The sequence below is a fragment of the Balaenoptera musculus genome, chromosome 1 (genome assembly GCF_009873245.2).
Source record: "Balaenoptera musculus isolate JJ_BM4_2016_0621 chromosome 1, mBalMus1.pri.v3, whole genome shotgun sequence".
Lineage (NCBI taxonomy): Eukaryota > Metazoa > Chordata > Mammalia > Artiodactyla > Balaenopteridae > Balaenoptera > Balaenoptera musculus.
The window spans coordinates 112,574,036-112,591,866 of NC_045785.1; the positions used below are offsets into that span (position 1 = coordinate 112,574,036).

At 52.6% G+C, this 17,831-nt stretch overlaps 1 protein-coding gene across 3 annotated transcripts in view; it reads right to left on the reverse strand.

Moving 5' to 3' along the window:
- KCNN3 (potassium calcium-activated channel subfamily N member 3) overlaps positions 1-16,653 on the reverse strand; it is a 180,424-nt gene extending 163,771 nt beyond the window's left edge. For 2 of the 3 annotated variants that reach the window (XM_036870085.1, XM_036870076.1), the window contains exon 1: positions 15,425-16,653. In XM_036870085.1, the coding sequence (XP_036725980.1) occupies positions 15,425-16,327 (903 nt within the window). In that variant the 5' untranslated portion in view covers positions 16,328-16,653. Of the gene's footprint in view, positions 1-14,334; positions 14,438-15,424 lie in introns of those variants that run through there. The other variant, XM_036870095.1, reaches the window with a different exon arrangement.
- Positions 16,654-17,831: the final 1,178 nt, after the last annotated feature.

Here is a 17,831-nt window from a genome sequence, read left to right on the forward strand (position 1 = left end):
AAACAATCTCGTTCACCATTGCAACAAAAAGAATAAAAAACCTAGGAATAAACCTACCTAAGGAGACAAAAGACCTGTACTCAGAAAACTATAAGACACTGATGAAAGAAATCAAAGGTGACACAAACAGATGTAGAGATATACCATGTTCTTGGATTGGAAGAATCAATATTGTAAAAATGACTATACTACCCAAAGCAGTCTACAGATTCAATGCAATCCCTGTCAAATTATCAATGGCATTTTCCACAGAACTAGGATAAAAAAAATCTTAAAATTTGTATGGAGACACAAAAGACCCTGAATAGCCAAAGCAGTCTTGAGGGGAAAAATAGGAGCTGGAGGAATCAGACTCCCTGACTTCAGACTATACTACAAAGCTACAGTAATCAAGACAATATGGTACTGGCACAAAAGCAGAAATATAGATCAATGGAACAGGATAGAAAGCTCAGAGATAAAGCCACATACATATGGTCAACTAATCTATGACAAAGGAGACAAGGATATACAATGGAGAAAAGACAGTCTCTTCAATAAGTGGTGCTGGGAAAACTGGACAGCTACAATGTAAAAGAATGAAATTAGAACACTCCCTAACACCATATACAAAAATAAACTCAAAATGGATTAAAGACCTAAATGTAAGACCAGACACTATAAAACTATTAGAGGAAAACATAGGAAGAACACTCTTTGACATAAATCACAGCAAGATCTTTTTTGACCCACCTCCTAGAGTAATGGAAATAAAAACAAAAATAAACAAATGGGACCTAATGAAACTTAAAAGCTTTGCACAGCAAAGGAAACTAGAAACAGTACGAAAAGACAACCCTCAGAATGAGAGAAAATATTTGCAAATGAATCAACGGACAAAGGATTAATCTCCAAAATGTATAAACAGCTCATGCAGCTCAATATTAATAAAACAAACAACCCAATCAAAAAATGGGCAGAAGACCTAAGTAGACATTTCTCCAAAGAAAACATATAGATGGTCAAGAGGCACATGAAAAGCTGCTCAACATCACTAATCATTAGAGAAATGCAAATCAAAACTACAATGAGGGGCTTCCCTCATGGCAGAGTGGTTAAGAATCCACCTGCCAATGCAGGGAACACGACGAGTTCAAGCCCTGGTCCAGGAAGATCACACATGCCACAGAGCAACTAAGCCCGTGAGCACCATAACTACTGAGCCTGTGCTCTAGAGCCCACGAGCCACAACTACTGAGCCCACATGCCACAACTACTGAAGCCCATGCACCTAGAGCCCATGCTCCACAAAAAGAGAAGCTACCGCAATGAGAAGCCCACACACCACAATGAAGAGTAGCCCCCGCTCACCACAACTAGAGAAAGCCCGCATGCAGCAATGAAGACCCAATGCAGCCAAAAATAAATAAATTAAAAAAAAAAAAAACTACAATGAGGTATCACCTCACACCGGTTAGAATGAGCATCATCAGAAAATCTACAAACAACAAATGCTGGAGAGGGTGTGGAGAAAAGGGAACCATCTTGCACTGTTGGTGGGAATGTAAATTGATACAGCCACTATGGAGAACAGCATGGAGTTTCCTTAAAAAACTAAAAATAGAATTACCATATGACCCAGCAATCCCACTACTGGGCCTATACCCAGAGAAAACCATAATTCAAAAATACACATGCACCCTAATGTTCATTGCAGCACTATTTACAATAGCCAGGTCATGGAAGCAACCTAAATGCCCATCGACAGACGAATGGATAAAGAAGATGTGGTACATATATACAATGGACTATTACTCAGCCATAAAAAGGAACAAAACTGGGTCATTTGTAGAGACGTGGATGGACCTAGAGGCTGTCATACAGAGTGAAGTACGTCAGAATGAGAAACACAAATATCACATATTAACGCATATATGTGGAATCTAGAAAAATGGTACAGATGAACCGGTTTGCAAGGCAGAAATAGAGACACAGATGTAGGAAACAAACATGGACACCAAGGGGGGAAAGCAGGGGTGGTGATGGTGGTGGGATGAATTGGGAGATTGGGATTGACATATATACACTAATATGTATAAAACAGATAACATAGGAACCTGATGTATAAAAAATGAAATAAAATAAAATTCAAAAAATATATATATATGTTCCAAAGGCCAGGGTTTTTTATCTTTTATGGTTTCTTTTTACTATATCTGTGGTGTCTAGAACAATGCTGGCACAAAATAGATGTTCAATAACTATTTATTGAATGAATAAAGTTACGTATTTTTCAGCCTGGCCTCCCTACTCTGCTAGAAATTTCTAAAGAGCAGTGCCAGGCATACAGTTGTTGCTTAATATATGACTGGTAGGCTGATCTGGGGAAACAAAGGCAGCTCAGCTGAGTCATGGCACAGAATACAAAAGCAAGAACCAAGGGTCCTTGAAGTGGACCCTGTGTCTCCTCCCCTCTGCTGTCCAGGCTCCTCTCTCCCCACCTCCACGAAAGCTACCCATCAGCCCAACAGCAGTGGGTACTTCAGAGGAAGGTACATTTCCTTTCCTTCCCATCGATTTTTATTCTCCCAGTGAGAAGACAAATCTGTTTCCCCTCCACCAGAAAGCCTCGAGCCACGGCTACTGACATTATAGTAATTAAATCCCTGCTGCTAGGAGGGTTCAGGAGCCGAACAGGCCTCATGCCAAGGGCTGGCCTGCAGGGAGGGAGGCTGGCCAGGAGGGTCTGTCTCAGCCATCTCCTGATAGTGAGAAAATCCACTTAGCCACAATGTCTTCATGGGTTTTCACTCCTGGGTAGGAAGATAAAACCTCTCCAGCCGGACTTCCCTGGTGGTGCAGTGGTTGAGAATCCACCTGCCAATGCAGGGGACACGGGTTCGAGCCCTGGTCCGGGAGGATCCCACATGCCGCGGAGCAACTAGGCCTGTGAGCCACAACTACTGAGCCTGTGCTCTAGAGCCCGCAAGCCACAACTACTGAGCCCGTGTGCCACAACTACTGAAGCCCACGTGCCTAGATCCCGTGCTCCGCAACAAGAGAAGCCACCGCAATGAGAACCCCATGCACTGCAACGAAGAGTAGCCCCTGCTCGCCGTAACTAGAGAAAGCCTGCACCCAGCAACAAAAACCCAATGCAGCCAGAAAATAAAGAAATTTATTCAAAAAAAAAAAAAAAAAAGAGTGAAAGAAAGCAGAACATTAAAAAAAAAAAAAAAAACCTCTCCAGCCCACCCCCCTCCAAAACGCACCCACTGATCAGCCAAGTGATCCTTCACTCCGGGCATCACAGCTTTCTTCCCCTTCGCTCCTTAATTCCATCTGGTCCTCATGACCCTCCTCCCTTAAAATGGCCAGCGGAGAAATTATCATCATCCTCAACCTCAGTTCTCCCATTTTCCAGATGACAAAACAGAGGCCCAGAAACCAAGTTTCCTCCATCCTCGTCCAGGGCCTTTCTCTTCACCCACAATCTTTACCGATGCTCAGCATGGGCCACAATCCATGTCACATGCTTTCCATACAGTGGTGCCTCATTTAATCCTCACAACTGCCCCAGAAATAGGGTTAGGATTAACCCCCAAGGAAACAGAATCAAAGCATTGAAGCAACTTATGCAAAGCCACACGTGACAGTCAGGATTCAAACCCAGCTCTGTCATATGGAAGCCTGTTCTCCTAACGCCAGGCTATGCTGCCATATATAAGAGGCGGGGGGCAGCTGGGAGATAGATACAAGGGAACATGAAAGAAGTGAAGGCAAGGTGGACCCGCAGGGAATAGAGGGCGGGGGAGCAGGCAGAAGGAATGGGAGACTCAGCCAGGTTGGCGGGTCAAATCCAGGACACGTGTGTGGTTTTGTCTCCTATAAAACTCTGATCATACCTGTCATGACTTGGTCAACGCCTGCTTCCCCGACCAGCCTGTGAGCTCCGTGTCTTGTTAAGTACTGAACCCCCAGAGCCAACCTGGCACCTGTCGACCCTCATGAGTAGTTATCCACAAAAGACCAAGGGCTTGAGAAGCAAGGGGTGGTGGGGTCCTGGGATAGACATGGAGTGGGACCAACAGAGGAGAGGGGGGCAGGGGGCACTGGAATGCGCATGAAACGGGATGGGCCCAGGAAGACGCCTGCTGGCCAGGCCGGCAACAGATGATCCGGCCAGGAAGGAGCACAAGGTCAGCGACTCTATCTAGTCCTCTGGGCTTTGGTGACTAAGTCTGTGTTTGGAGTTTTCAGATTATACAACGAGAAAATTAACGATAAGAACAGCTGGCACTTCCCCAGCCCTTTACCATGAGCCCAGCACTGGGTCTTGTCTCATTGGCTCCTCATGACACACATCCTCATCCCTATTCACAGATCTGGAGACTGAGGCTCACGGAAGTCAACTTTGTCATCTAGGTTGTACAGCCAAGAAGCTGCAGAGCTGGGACAAGAACACCAAAGCATGTCTGTTGACTGATCAGCTGACCCCTCCAGAGCCCACGGGAGACCGTCCTCGGCCCCAGAGCCCATTCTTCCCTGTCAACGTACCCAGGGCTCATGGAGGTTCAACAGACTTCTGCGTCTAAGCTGACAGCCTCCCCCTCCCTCTCCTCCCTCTCCTCCCTCCAGAGCTCAAAGCATCCACTGAGGCTCTGGTAGGGCTAGTGGGACTGTGAGGGTGGCATAAAACTAAAGGGGGTGGGGTAGGCAAGGGTGGAGAGAACAAGAACAGCTTTTTTGGCTGGAAAGAGCCCCAAGCCAGGAGGTGATCTGCAAAATCATGTGTTCAAGCCCCAAGTCCACTACTTCCTGGCTGTGAGACCCTGGGCAAGTCACCTAACCTCTTTGATCCTTGGGTCAGTCATCTGTAAAACAAGGATTGCTGTGAGGATTAGACAAGAGGAGGTGTGTGAAAGCACTAGTTGCAGGCCCTTGATAAATGTTCATTTTCTTCTCCTCCATTTACCCCTTTTTACACTCCTAAGAGTTGCTTTGGAGTCATTTTTATGGAAGGGGAAAGAAGTATCCATTTTGTGAGAGAGGCACGTTCTGCCGAGCTGCTGAGGACAGAAGCATTAGAGACGGTCCCCTCCGCCCAAGAGGAAACCCTCATGACTCAACCTCCATCCTGGACTTGCTCTCCACTCGCATCAATTTCATTTCACTCTTGAGGGATCTTTCCATCACTGGCACACAGCGTGGACCAGTCTGGTGTCTTGTGCCAAAATGTCCTCCCACCCGGCTCAGCATTATTACTACCCTCAGGAGCAGCAGAGAGCATCTTGGCAGAGCTGAACGCCCGGTCCAGCCCAGAGCAAGAGGGGCAGGGGGTCATGGGCCCAGCTCTAAGGGGTTTCTACAAACCCATAGCCACCAAACTCTCAAAAGAAATAGCATGGCAAAGCCTGCCACGGACCAGAGTGGACCAAAGAGCCCCCGGGGGCCAGATCTGTGCCTAATTGAATCCTCCACCTCCACGCTCAGCAAAAGGAATTATAATCCCACTTTCCAAAAAAGAGGCCACTGCTCAAGGCCATACAGCTCAACAGCACATGTCCAGGATTTGAATCTAGGTCTGTGTTGAAAGTCTGAGCTCTTTTAGGAAGAGGAGGCAGAGAGAAACACATTTCATTGAGGAGAGACCCCTATAGCTGACTCACATCCTTAAGGGCACAGACTTTTGCACTCCTGGAACCTAGACTGGGGCCTACCACATAGCAGGTGTTCAGTGGGACTAAAACCCAGAATTCCTGGATTCTAGCTGCACCCTTGCCACTCACAATGCTGAGTGGCCTTGGACAAGTCACATAACTTCTCTGGGCCTTGGGATCCTGTAAAGAGGATGGTCCCTGCCCTGCCTTCCTCATTGAGGTGGGAGGCCTGTACAGGGGCCATGTCACCCAGGCTGGCACACCTGGTGGGCCCATGGAGCTTGGCCATTCAGGGAGGTATGGTACCACACCAGGCCAGATATGCCAGCAGCTGCTCCTGGAGGAGGCCTCCCCTGGGTCAACCCACCAATGCCATCCAGCTCTGAGCCCCTCCAAAGGCAGTAGGCCGACCCACAGCAACACGCCCTGCCCAAGCCCTCATCCTAGAGGAAGGTGATGTCACCCATGTCTGTGGCTCCGGGCATTCCCACATGTGGGAGCTATTCGGGGACTGACTGAGCAGGCCAACATCCTACCCGATGGAAGCCAGAAGAGAGAGAAAATGGCTAAGCCCCAATTTGTTAAAATCAGAAATCTTCTTAAAAGGGAGAAAAGGCTGTGCAAAAATCCCTGCTGGCGGAACCTTGCGAGGATGCAGGCAGGTGCCAACTCAGGCAAAGGCGCTAAGAAGAACTGCCATTTGTTGGCAGCCTGGGATGTGCCAGCCACTGGGCTGGCCACTTACCCAACCATTATCACGTTTAGTTCTCACCAGGCTAGTGAATGCCACCCTCTCCATTTACAGATGGGGAAACTGAGGCTCAGAGACTTTGAGTCACTGGCCTTATGGTCACCCAGCAGCAAGGGGCTGGGCCAGAATTAGCCCCCAGTGCAGTCTCTTCCCTACTCCCCACGGTCAGCCAGCAGATCACCTGTCTCCTCCCCCTCGCTGTCTGTGGGGTGGTCCTGGCCAAGACCCCCAGCTTTCTGGGCTTCTCCATTCATCAGCTCAAGCTAAACATCAATGATTCTGAAGATGCTGGCTGGCAGGCCTGGTGCCCGTGAGCTCTGAGGGGCAGGCACCAGCCCATTCAGCCCCTGTGGGAGCGTCCTGTAAGACAGCTTTTCTGTTCATTTGACACTGAGCAAATGCCTGTCCTTTAAGATAAATGCCCAACAAGCTGACTGAAAAATAACAGATGCCAATTTGCATATTATTTCACACATCATTTGCATGTTGTTCATTTAGTGTCACCACGGCTCCGCTCAGAATACAACTCTGGTTACCTTACAACCAGGCCTTGGGGAAAAAAAATGGCCTCCACGCAGGGCGAGCCCTGATCCCCTGGTACATCCCTCCCCAACCCAGCTGCTCTTTATGCTCCTTGGCGCCTGGTTGGGAGAGTTAAACACCTGCCAGAGCAGAAAGGATAGGGAGAACCTTGATTCACAAGCCCTCACAACCTTTTGAATTCAAGACGGTACCCCATCACAAGTCTTGAAGGAAAAATTATGTTCTCTTGAAGACATGTCAGGAAAGCCTTAGCATTCTTTGCTTGCCCAGTTCTGTCCCAGGAAGGCCTCCTGGCTGGCCCTCTCGCTGTCATCCGTGCTCTCAGCCTCATTCTGCCTGGTCATCGTGTGTCCCCCTGACCTTCCTCCGGGCGTCCCGGCCTCTGGCCTGGCTCCCTGGGCTTATTTTTGTCCTCTCTCCACCTGTCCGATTTGCAGGTCCACACCCAACGAGCTGTGCCCAGGCCACAGATTGCTGACGCTGAGTGTAGAATAACTGGGTCCCATGAGGTAAGAAGGCTCCAGAAGCCCAGGCCAGGCCACCACTGCAGCCCCACCTTCCAGGGAGCAGTCTGCTTCCCTCTTACTTGTGCAGACACACCCACAGGGACCCAGGCAGAAACAGGACCGAAGGTAAAGCCATTTGATTTTAGGAGAAAGGGGGCATGCTCCAAACGTGTTCGCCTCTTCCAGAGCCCCTTTCTACAGCCACCTGTGTGGAGGGTGACACATGCACCCGCGCCCTCCACGGCTCTCTGGGGGGCTTGGGGCTAACAGCATCATCTTCTAAGCACTGCTCTCACAAAAGCAACAGCTGATGGGCTCAGTGTGTGCCCAGCTCTGACCTGGGTGCTATGCTGTAGGCAGGGGCTGTGATTCCCTCTGAATATCTAAGAAACAGGCTCCAGGTTCAGGAAACTCCCTGAGGACGCCCCCTTAGGATGCTGCCGAGTCTGGATGCGAACCCAGAGCCCACGGCTGCAACTGCCATGCCAGGCCACCTCTGCCAATCAGTATTGCCTCTGAGAAAAGAAGAGCAGCGGGTCTTCAGGGTCTGAGGGTGCAGAAGTCTAGGAAGAACTCTGAGCCCCTGGCAATTACAGTTATCAACTAAATATTAAATCCCAGGCTTCCCTTTCCTCCCTACCTGTCCCTGTGGATACCACATGGCGGGAACTCCAAGCTGCCCCTGCTCCATTCCCTACTCACTCTGCACCCCGTACCCTGGCTGCCAACGTTCTCACTCTCAGAAAGGCCCCCTGCCCATGACCCCGCCATCTTGGTCTGTCTAACACTTCAGGGGCCACCCCACCTCCTACAGGGAGCCTCCCAACATCCCGAATGACTGCCTGCTTCCTCAGAGCTGCCAACACCACTGCAGCCCAGCCTGGATGGACGGTGCCTGGGTGCAGGCCCGACGCCCCTTGAGAACAGGAGTTGGAAGACCGTGGCTTGCTGTCTTAGTGATAGAACGGCAACAAATATATGTTTGATGGAATCAGAAAGCTTTGGAGCAGGAAGGGAGTTCAGCATCAGAGTCCAGCCCTCATTTTTAAGCTAGAGAAACAGAGACCCAGAGAAGTGAAGGGACTTGACAAAGGCCATACTACAAGTCAGAAGCAAGAGGTGCAGGCACCTCTTGAGGGCTCCTTCAAAGCAGAGACAGGCCTTTCTTTAACATTAACTGCCACTGACAGAGCGAAACAAAGCCTCACGCCGGGGAAGTAGGAAACTGGGACTCAAGGATGCGGAAGAAAGTTCTAGAAGCAGGGATGGAGAAGCCCTTGAAGGATCCCTCACTCAAATCCCCAGCAGAGGTTTGTGGTGGGGTTTGGAACAGAGAGACGAGCAAGGCACTGGGGACCTGAGCTCGTGTTCTAGAACCATCTCTCCTCACACGGGCACCAGGAGTAGCCACTCAACCTCTCTGCAGCTCAGTTTTCTCATCTGTGAGATACTCTGACTGTAATGACTCCCGGGTCAAGGTGGGGACCCTGAGGAAAAACAAACATGGAAATACCTTGGATGTGAGATGCTGAGCCCACGCGGGTCACCCCAATAAGTAGCCCTGCAGCCAGTGCTGGAAAGGGGAGAGGAGGGCGACAGGAAGCTCACAGGAGGACCAAGAGGCCAGGGAGCCGTGCGCGGAAGTGTCCCGGCCTGCTGGCTCTCGAGGGTGGAGGGGGAGCACTTCGGGGCTGCGTCAGGAGCCCGCCCGGTCCAGGCCTTCGCAGGGAGGGGTCTAATTCCACACCTTCCACACTCTCAGCTTTGCCAGCACCACTCTGGGGCGGTATTACCAGGCCTCCAGGTGAGGAGGCATCCCGATGACGGACAGTGGGCCTGTCCACATCTCACCCTGGACCCAGGCTGCACCCAGGGCCCCACCCCCTTGCCCTGGCCACCCCCCAGGACACTGTCTCCTCTGAGTACCTGCACTGGCATCTCCCACCCTCCATCAAGCCTCTTCCTGCCTATCTCTCGGTAAAGCTCATCCCGTCCCAACATTTTGCATCAAGGCTCTCAGGCCCATAAACCTTGATTTGTCTCTTAAGAATGATAAGCAATTTCTCCAGCAGCAGCAGGCAAGGAAAAAGGCCTAAACTTGGGAGTCCAATGGGCCTGGGCTCTTATTCCAGCGCCGCCACCCACTAGCAGTGTCAGCTTGGCCTCATGACTTCATCTACAAAGGGGGCCATGACCACCCCCTACCTCCAGGACTCTTGAGGATAAAGCCGGCCCAGTGAGGCACAAATGGTCCCCTCCTCCCCACTCCTATCGCCCAGCAGCATTCGTGGCCCGTGCAGTGCCAGGCCCAGAGATGAAGCAGGGTGGTCCCTGCCCCCAGCTCCCCCTCCCCTCCTTGCTCTCGGAGCCCAGCTGAGCTCCTGGGGGTGGAATGACAAGGTCGGGGGAGAGGGCACCCAAAAACCCATCAGCCTCCTCCAGACTTTCCTTACCAGAAAAAAGGCACTAGAATTTTCCTCCCCAAAGCTCCTGAGAACAGTGCAGTCTTAGAATCATTATTTAAAGAGGAATAGGAGGCTTTCTTCTTTCTCTCTCTGCCTTTGGGGTTTTGAAAGAAAGAGAAGAAAAACAACTACGAATGAATGAACGTGCTGGTCTGCCTGCCACTGAACTGAGGAAGGCGGTGTTTCATCAATACACAGCCGCCCTCAACAACCCCTTCCTCTCTCCCTCTCTCTGCCTCTCTCTCTAGTACACACTCATTTTCTCCCGCAAATGTGCTTTACAAATAACCACAACAAAACCAAACCTTTCAGTTCTGATTTTACATCTCTCTCCCGGCCTCAGCTTCACCACAGAGGTTACTCCAATTGCTTTTCATTTTGTTTTTCTTTACCTTATATTTTTTAGAGCAGATCTTTGGACCCTGGCCTCACAAATCCCCCATCCTGCAAGCTCAATAAGGGAAATACAAGGCCATCCACCAGCTCTCTAATTAGCCTGTGTAGCCGATAAATGCCCTAGCAATGATGCCAGGGCCGGAGCAGCAGGGAGCACTGCCCATGGGGAAGGGAAGTCCGGATGTGTTATGAAGTCTTTCCCCCGGGACAGTTATAAATAGTGTCATGACATGCAAAGGAGAAGCATATATAAAAGTTAGCTGTCCCTTCTGTGGGTTATAAACGTTTGGCTCATTTGCAGACTGTCCACAAAGGTTATAAATAGAGTCGCCACCACCCTGGGTGGGAGAAGGGGCTCATTTTCACGCTCCCAGAGTCTCTCTTGCCCTCCTTGGGCCAAGACACTGGGTGTGATGATAAAATGTATGCCTGGGGCCGTGGTGGCTGGCTCCCAGGCTCCTACCTCTAGCCAATCGCTTATAAAGAGTCTCCTGCCTTCTGCAACCCTGTCCTGCAGGTCATCCCACAGGGAGGCTCCATGCAGAGGAGTCTGACCTATTCCTACCTTCCCAGCATGCTTGAAACCACAGACACGAGTGCCCTGAGGCATGTGCTCCCAATCATCAGGACATCCCCCCACAGTCACCCCCCTACCCCAAAGTGGCTCCTGGGTCTGGCAGGAGGTGTAGACAATTCACCCAGCTGAGCCTCGGCTGCTGCTCTGCCCTTCTGCAGACAAGACCTCCATGACAGGGAGGGCAGGGGAACAGAAGAGCTGGGACCGGTGAGCCCACTCAATCATTCAGGCTGGAAGCTGGGGGTGGACCTCTGTGAGGTCAGCAAAGAGATACAAGTTGGCCCTAAGGGACCCCACTCTCTTGGAAGAATGAACGGCCAGGAGACCGAGCTCCCCAGGGCATACAGAGAAGGCTGCCCTTTTCAGGGTGGCCTCCCATGAGGTGGCCTGAAGAAAGGAAGCCACGCATGGAGTAGACAGGGAAGCCCCAGCATATCCACTCCTCCACCCGTGGCCCAGGTGACCCCAGCAACAAGGCCCCCAGGGGGAGCGGGAAGAGCGGAGGTGCAGGAAGTTGGTAGGGAGGGCAGGAGCGGGGCACAAGAGGGGCAGAGGATGGGCTCTACCTGGGCAGCGAAACTCAGACAGATTGTGAGGCCAGGGGTGGGGAAGTGGTTTGAGGTTGTGCAAAATTGGTGGAAACAGAGAACCACCCTGCTGCTGCCCCAGCATTTCCCAGCCTCCCCTGGGCTGACCCCACAGCCTGACGCCCGAGGTCCCTGAGAAATAAGGCCCACCGATGACTTGCCAGCTGGATGGAGGCACCAGCTCAGACACCAGCAGGATGGCAAGGTGGGGAGGGGGCATCCACAGAGTCCCCAACTCTCTCTGGACTCAAGTGGAAAGAGCACAGCAGGCAGTGTAAGACCACAAAGTGGGTGTGCCTCAAACCAGCTCTGGAAGAAAATATAGCATGCCAAGAAAGACTCCCCAAATCCTCATTCCTTAATCCTGACCAGCACTAATGTAGTAAAGACAATGCCACTAAGATGCCTCAACAGGACCTCTAGACCTGGCCTATCATGGTGGCTAAGGCCTCAAGAGTAAATCCACCCACAAGGAAATCACCTGGGCGCTCATTTGGTTCGGGGATAACCCAGTACCATCAGGAGCCACAGCTCTGGTGTGATCACAAACAGCTCTCCTCTTACCTCAGCCCATCTTCCTTCCCCATCATCACCTGAGGCTTGTGAGAGCAGAGCCAAGGACCATTCCGTCCTGATTTCTTACCTCCTCAGGCTGGCTCCCTTTTGCATTAACTGACTACGCTCAGGGGTCATGCCATGTTCCTTCTCAAGAGAGCCAGGCCTGCGTGGTGAATTCCTCCCCCAGTAACAGATATCAGCCAAAGACAGGCAAACAGGAAGACCACAGCCCCGTGGAAAAGAGCAGAGAACTTCCGAAAGCAGCAGCTCAAGCACAAGGTTAGCAGTCTTCATCACTTGGGGAAAAGAAAGTGTGTCCCTCTCCCCAGGGCCTTTGAGTGGGAACTGCCACCATCAGTGCAGAATAACCCAGTCTGGGTGGGGTGCCTGAGGCCCCCCTGTCCACCCTCCTGCTTCCAGACCAGTTAGCAAAGCCAACCAGACACAGAGAGTTCTCCAGCACAAGAGGCTGTTACCCATCCCTCCCCAGGGTCCACTGAACATCTCTGAGTTCCCCCAGCTGTTGATTCTTCATTCTGACCTAAACCCTCTTGTCACAACAGAGTCCGTTTTCTCTGCAAGGCTGGGGAACAAATGTTCACCTCCCCTACAACAGACCCATGCTATAGGTGGTTTCCAGTCAGAAGACCCAGCCCCATCTCAGAACATCTCCCCTCCAAGATACAACTTCTCGCTCCAGTGACAAGTCTTAGTTCCCAAGCTATCAAGGCCCCAACTAATTCTGGTGCCAGAGTTAGATAACAGAGGAAAAAGACATCTCTTTTCCTCTCATCTTCATCATTAATAACAAAAACAGTAGGTCCTGTATGGAGTGCCTTACACTAATTCACTCTCCCCACTTGACAGCTGGGGAGACAGGCTCAGAGAAGCTACATGGCTTGTCCAAGATCACACTGGAGGTGGCAGAGCTAGGATTCAAACTTTGGTCTGCTTCTTTAAACCAATCCTATTTGCCCCCAGGAGGAGAGGGAATAGCTACCTTATCCCTCCTGGGTCCACAGGGCCTGCCACAGACACCCAGAAAATACTTGTTCCAATAATGACTCAATGCCCGGATGGATAGAGGATGGAAGGGCTGGTGAGCGGGTGAGCAGGTTAAAGCGAGCCCCGATCATCACAACCGATACCGACCCCAAGGTGCACAGGAGGTGGCCGCCTCACGAGCTGAGGCAGGCAGGACTTCCCGGGTTGCTGCCCCCTCCCTCCTTCCATCAGCCAGAGGGTCATCAATTTAAAATTAGGCAAAGCCCACCCCTTGGATCACCTCACCCTTCCTTCGCGCCAGAGTCGGCTGTCTCCGGCTCTGGGAAAGCCCCTTTCCCTGAATACTCCATCAGGGAGGCACCTGCTCTAGCAGCAACCCTCCCGCCCCATTAAAACAACTGTGCACAGACCGATCCCACGCTGGGAGCTGTCTCTAGGAAGAGCCATTCCCCTAAGAGCTCTGACCACAGGGTTCACTAAAAGAGAGGGTGCTTGTCTTGCCCCTTCTCCCCACCCCCCAGCACTTGGGCCTTCATCAGCTTCCCCCAGCAAGGGCTCCTGGTCCCCAGGGGGTGCCTGGAGGGAGCCCGGATTGTGCCCAGGGCGGCTGCCAGGCCTGCCGAGGCTAGCATCCCCCTCTCCCGGAGCGCCCAGCGGGAGAAGGCAGCGAGCAGAAGGACCCGCCGATTCAGAGGCTCATTACAGGGAATGACTAAGTGAGCTGCGATGCCAGGGGAAACCCCACTCGCTCCGGCTCACGGAGGGGCTCAAATCCTTGAGCCATTTAGACGAAGGCAGCTTCCAGGAGCTGCCCTGGGCGGGGGCAGTCCCCTCTGAGAAGCCAGGTCCCTGGGGGACCCTCCACCTGGAAGTCTTGATTCTGGCTATTCAGGTCATCTGACAAGTCTGCCCCACCCCTTTCCAGAGCGGGCAAATCTGCCCATCCTCTGCTCCAGCTAGCGAGAGGCTGGGAATGGGGGAAATCCGATCAGCACCTCCTAGGTTTTTGTGGCTGGATTTCAACAAGGAATGTGACAGTCTCGCAGCAGCTGTGCCCAGCCTGAAACAAGCTCTATTTGAAACCTCCAACAGCTGAACCCCTCCCAGCTACCCTCTGCCCCAAATGACAAATAAGTAGAGAAATCCAAACAACAAGTAAGCATGCACACACACACTCACACCAACAAACTGGGGGTGAAGGGTAGAGTGGGAAAAAAATCCACTTGCCCAGTGACTCCCCAGGTCTCCAAGCCTTCAAGCTCGCAGCAGGAGGGCTCCCAGCCAGCAGAGCTTTGACAGAAACCCACCTTCCTCAAGCCCCACTCCCTTGGAGGACGCGATTTCCAAGCCCCCTCGGGGAGGGAAACCCCCTCCTCCGTCTTGGGACTGGACAGAGGCTGGGGCAGTGGGGCCAGCTCCCCCGCTAAAGCCGTGCCGCCGTTCTCCATCGGGGCGCGCACTCACACACTCAGCCTTATTTATCCCGAGAAGAAGGAGTTGAGGTGGGAGGGGAGAACTGGGGCTGAGCCGGGGGCATGAGCTCTCGGGGACTCCCAGGAAGCCCTGTCATCCCATCCGAAGAAGAGGGACTCCCCCCACCCCCACCCCAGCTGATGCCAAGGCGGCGCCCATCTGCTCTGCCCGGGTAACACCTGTAGCCATTTTTATCAGGGGATGTTTACAAGGCAGCAGCAGGTTTATTCTGAGTCCTCTTTCCTGAGGGAAAAGACCGCTGATTTCCTCCACCTATATTTTTACCCCATGCCCCCAGGAGACTCAAGTCACGGGTGCTTTTCTATTTTGCCCTAAGTCTCTCAGGGATGAGGAGGGAAACAGAAACTTGGGAAGAGAGAGAGAAGACAGAGAGAGAAGGGACTGGCATGGAATCCCCACCCCCCCACCCAGACATTTATTTCTTTTTTATCCTCGGGAAGATGGAGTGGAGCAGGGAGGGGAGGAGAGGAGGGGAAGTCACAGGAACTGGCAAGCACATCAAGGCAGAGTGTAATTAATTGGTGCGTTAAGCTGCTAGGTTATGCTTTAGTACGAGTGAGCCAGGAGGAAAGATGATTTCTCAGAAGGGATTCTTTAATCCTCCCTAACACAGAGTCTACAAATTAGACACAGTGTGTGGGGATGTCCCCCCTCCCAAGGAAGCAAGGAATGAATTCTCCCGGGATTAAGCAGGAAAACCATGGGAAGTTAGAGTGTTCCATATAACTGAGCAAACGCCTCTCCCCAGCACCACCATCCCTCTCTCTCCCCCAATCTCTCTCCCTCTCTCTCTTTCTGTCTCTCTCTCTCTCTCACCACCCCCCCCCAACCCGCGCGCGCTCTCTCTCTTGCTACCTACATACTCCTTTTGTTCAAGGTATAAAGAGAAACTGCAGCCCCTACCTTTGAGTACAAACCCCAAGAGAGCTCGGTCTCTATCACCATAACAACAATTCCAAACATCCCAAAAATCAGAGCATAGTCACTCAGTCGCTTCCTCTTTTCAAACAGGGCCCTCCTGTGTCCCAGCTTATAGCCAATGTTTTGGTTTTTCCGCTTGTTGGCTTTGGGGAAGGTGGTGCTGCTGGCGGTGGCGCCGGCGTGCTGGTGGTTGTGGGCAGCATTGGGGTGATGGAGCAGGGTCTGGTGGGCATGGTTGTCCTCCCGGGAGGAGATGACGATCTCCGGGGGGTTGCTGGGGCTGAAGAGCTGGAGGGGCTGGCCCTCGGGCTCAGCCTCGATGAGGTTCCTCCGGGAGGCGCTGAGGCGGCTGAGGGGCTTCATGACCCCGCCGCTGTACTTGCAGGAGCTCATGGCGATCTCTGTGAAGGGGTTGCTGTCCCGCCGGTGCACCAGGGGGCTGGCCTGCCGGTGCCGGCCGCCTCCACCAGGCCCACTTGTGGCTGTGGAAGTTGGAGAGTGGCCAAGCAAGTGGTCATTGAGATTGAGCTGGCTGCCTTGCCTGGAGGAAGGGTGGAGGATGGCGGTGGAGTTGGATGAAGGGGGGCCCCTGAAAGCAGTGGGAGAGGAGTGTAGCAGGCCAGGGTGGATGGGCTGGCTCTGGAGTTGGGCGAGCTGAGACAGGGGATGCGGTGGCTGCTGCTGCTGCTGCTGCTGCTGAAGCTGCGGAGGCTGAGGCTGCAACGGGGGTCCTGGGGGCTGCTGGGGGGCTGCTGGTGGTGCTGGTGCTGGTGGCGGCGGCGGCTGCTGCTGCTGCTGCTCATCCCCGGAGGACGGACAGGGGCACTTGGGGTCTTCATCCAGGTCCCCCACCCCGGAGTCATGGAAGTGCCCAGAAGTGTCCATCTTGGGGCCTGGCTGGATTCCCTGCAGCACAACTCCCCACCCCAAAGCCACCCTCGTTCCAAAGATGTCCTCAAAGGAAGCCAGGCATCCAAGCTCCCCCACCAGAGTGTCTTGGTTCCAGTCCTCTCTCTTTGGCTTGCTCCGGTTCTCTGGGGCTGCCTGGAGTCCAGACGCTGCCACTCAAGAATGCATTGTACTGGGCAGGGAGGGAGGGCAGGAGGGGAGCTTGGAGAAAGAAGAAGAAGGGGGAAAAAGAACTCTGTCTCAGGAGGTGGTCCTCTAGGAGCGTGTGAGGCCCGGCTCAGCTTCACTCCTCGCTGGCTCAATAGCTTTGCTCTCCTCCTCCTGCCACTGTTATAGGGTAAGCCAAGCCCACTTATTAGCAGCTGGTCTCATTGGCTTGTCTTAACTCTCCAACCACCTCCTAACTCCGCCCCCCGCATAGGCTCCACCCCGAAGGTGGGGCCTGCCGCGCTCCGCTCCCAGCCCCAGTGGCAGCGCAGTGAAGGTTGGGAAATGTAGTTTCCGCTCCCCACCCGGGAGCTGAGCAGCTGCCCTCTTTCCTCTGACAGGTATGGCAGAAAGCCGTCAGCGCACGGCGATACGGGATGTACGCGCACGCGGGGCGGTGGCAAGGAGGAGCAGAGGTCCTCCTAAGGAGGGGAGCTGTGCACCCTGATGCGGGGGCAAGAAGCAGGAAGACAGTTATTAATGGTTAGGGTCTGCGATAGGTTGTTTAACACACATTATACAGCTACATCCTCCAAACACGCAAGGAGGTGGGCATCGTGTTCCCATTTCACAAATTGATGCTCAGAGATACTGAGTAACAACTTCAAGGTCACAGAAGCAGAGGGAACCCACATCCTCCTGACCCCAGGTAAATACTGAACTGCCTGCAATATGTGTGCAGGAGCATCTGTTATTTCTAAGCCTCACATCAACCCTATGAAAATGATGTCATCATTCTGCTTTTACAGAGGAAACCCGTTTTTTAAAAAATCACTCAAGCACAGATAAGTAGCTTGCCAGACGTTACCCCGTTTGTAATTAAGGATGCTAGAATTCGAACTCAGCTCAGTCTGACCCCACAGCTCCTATACCATCTCCCAGGATGCCTTTCCACTGTGATGCTCAGTGCACAGTGGTTGCTCCATAAATATTGCTCAGATGAGGGGTGGGAAAGAGCCAGAGAGAAGCTGTGGAGGAAGAACTGGCTTCCCTAAAGCAGGATGTGTGAAATGCGCTATGGCTCCAGCTGGATTTGGAGTCATGGGAAGGTCTGGAAGGAAGACTGAAAACCCCCGTGGTCGCTCCCCACCTGATCTGTTCCATGGAGCCCTGAGAGTCAGAGCTGGGAACAGCTGCTGGCTTCCCAGGTTCAGAACCATCATCAAGTATTTATTAAGCTCCCACTGTGTGCAAAGGGAGTTCCAAAAAGATGGGACCCAGCTGAATTCATTTCCACTTCTAACAGCAGCCGACTTAGGGATCAGTGAAGAAG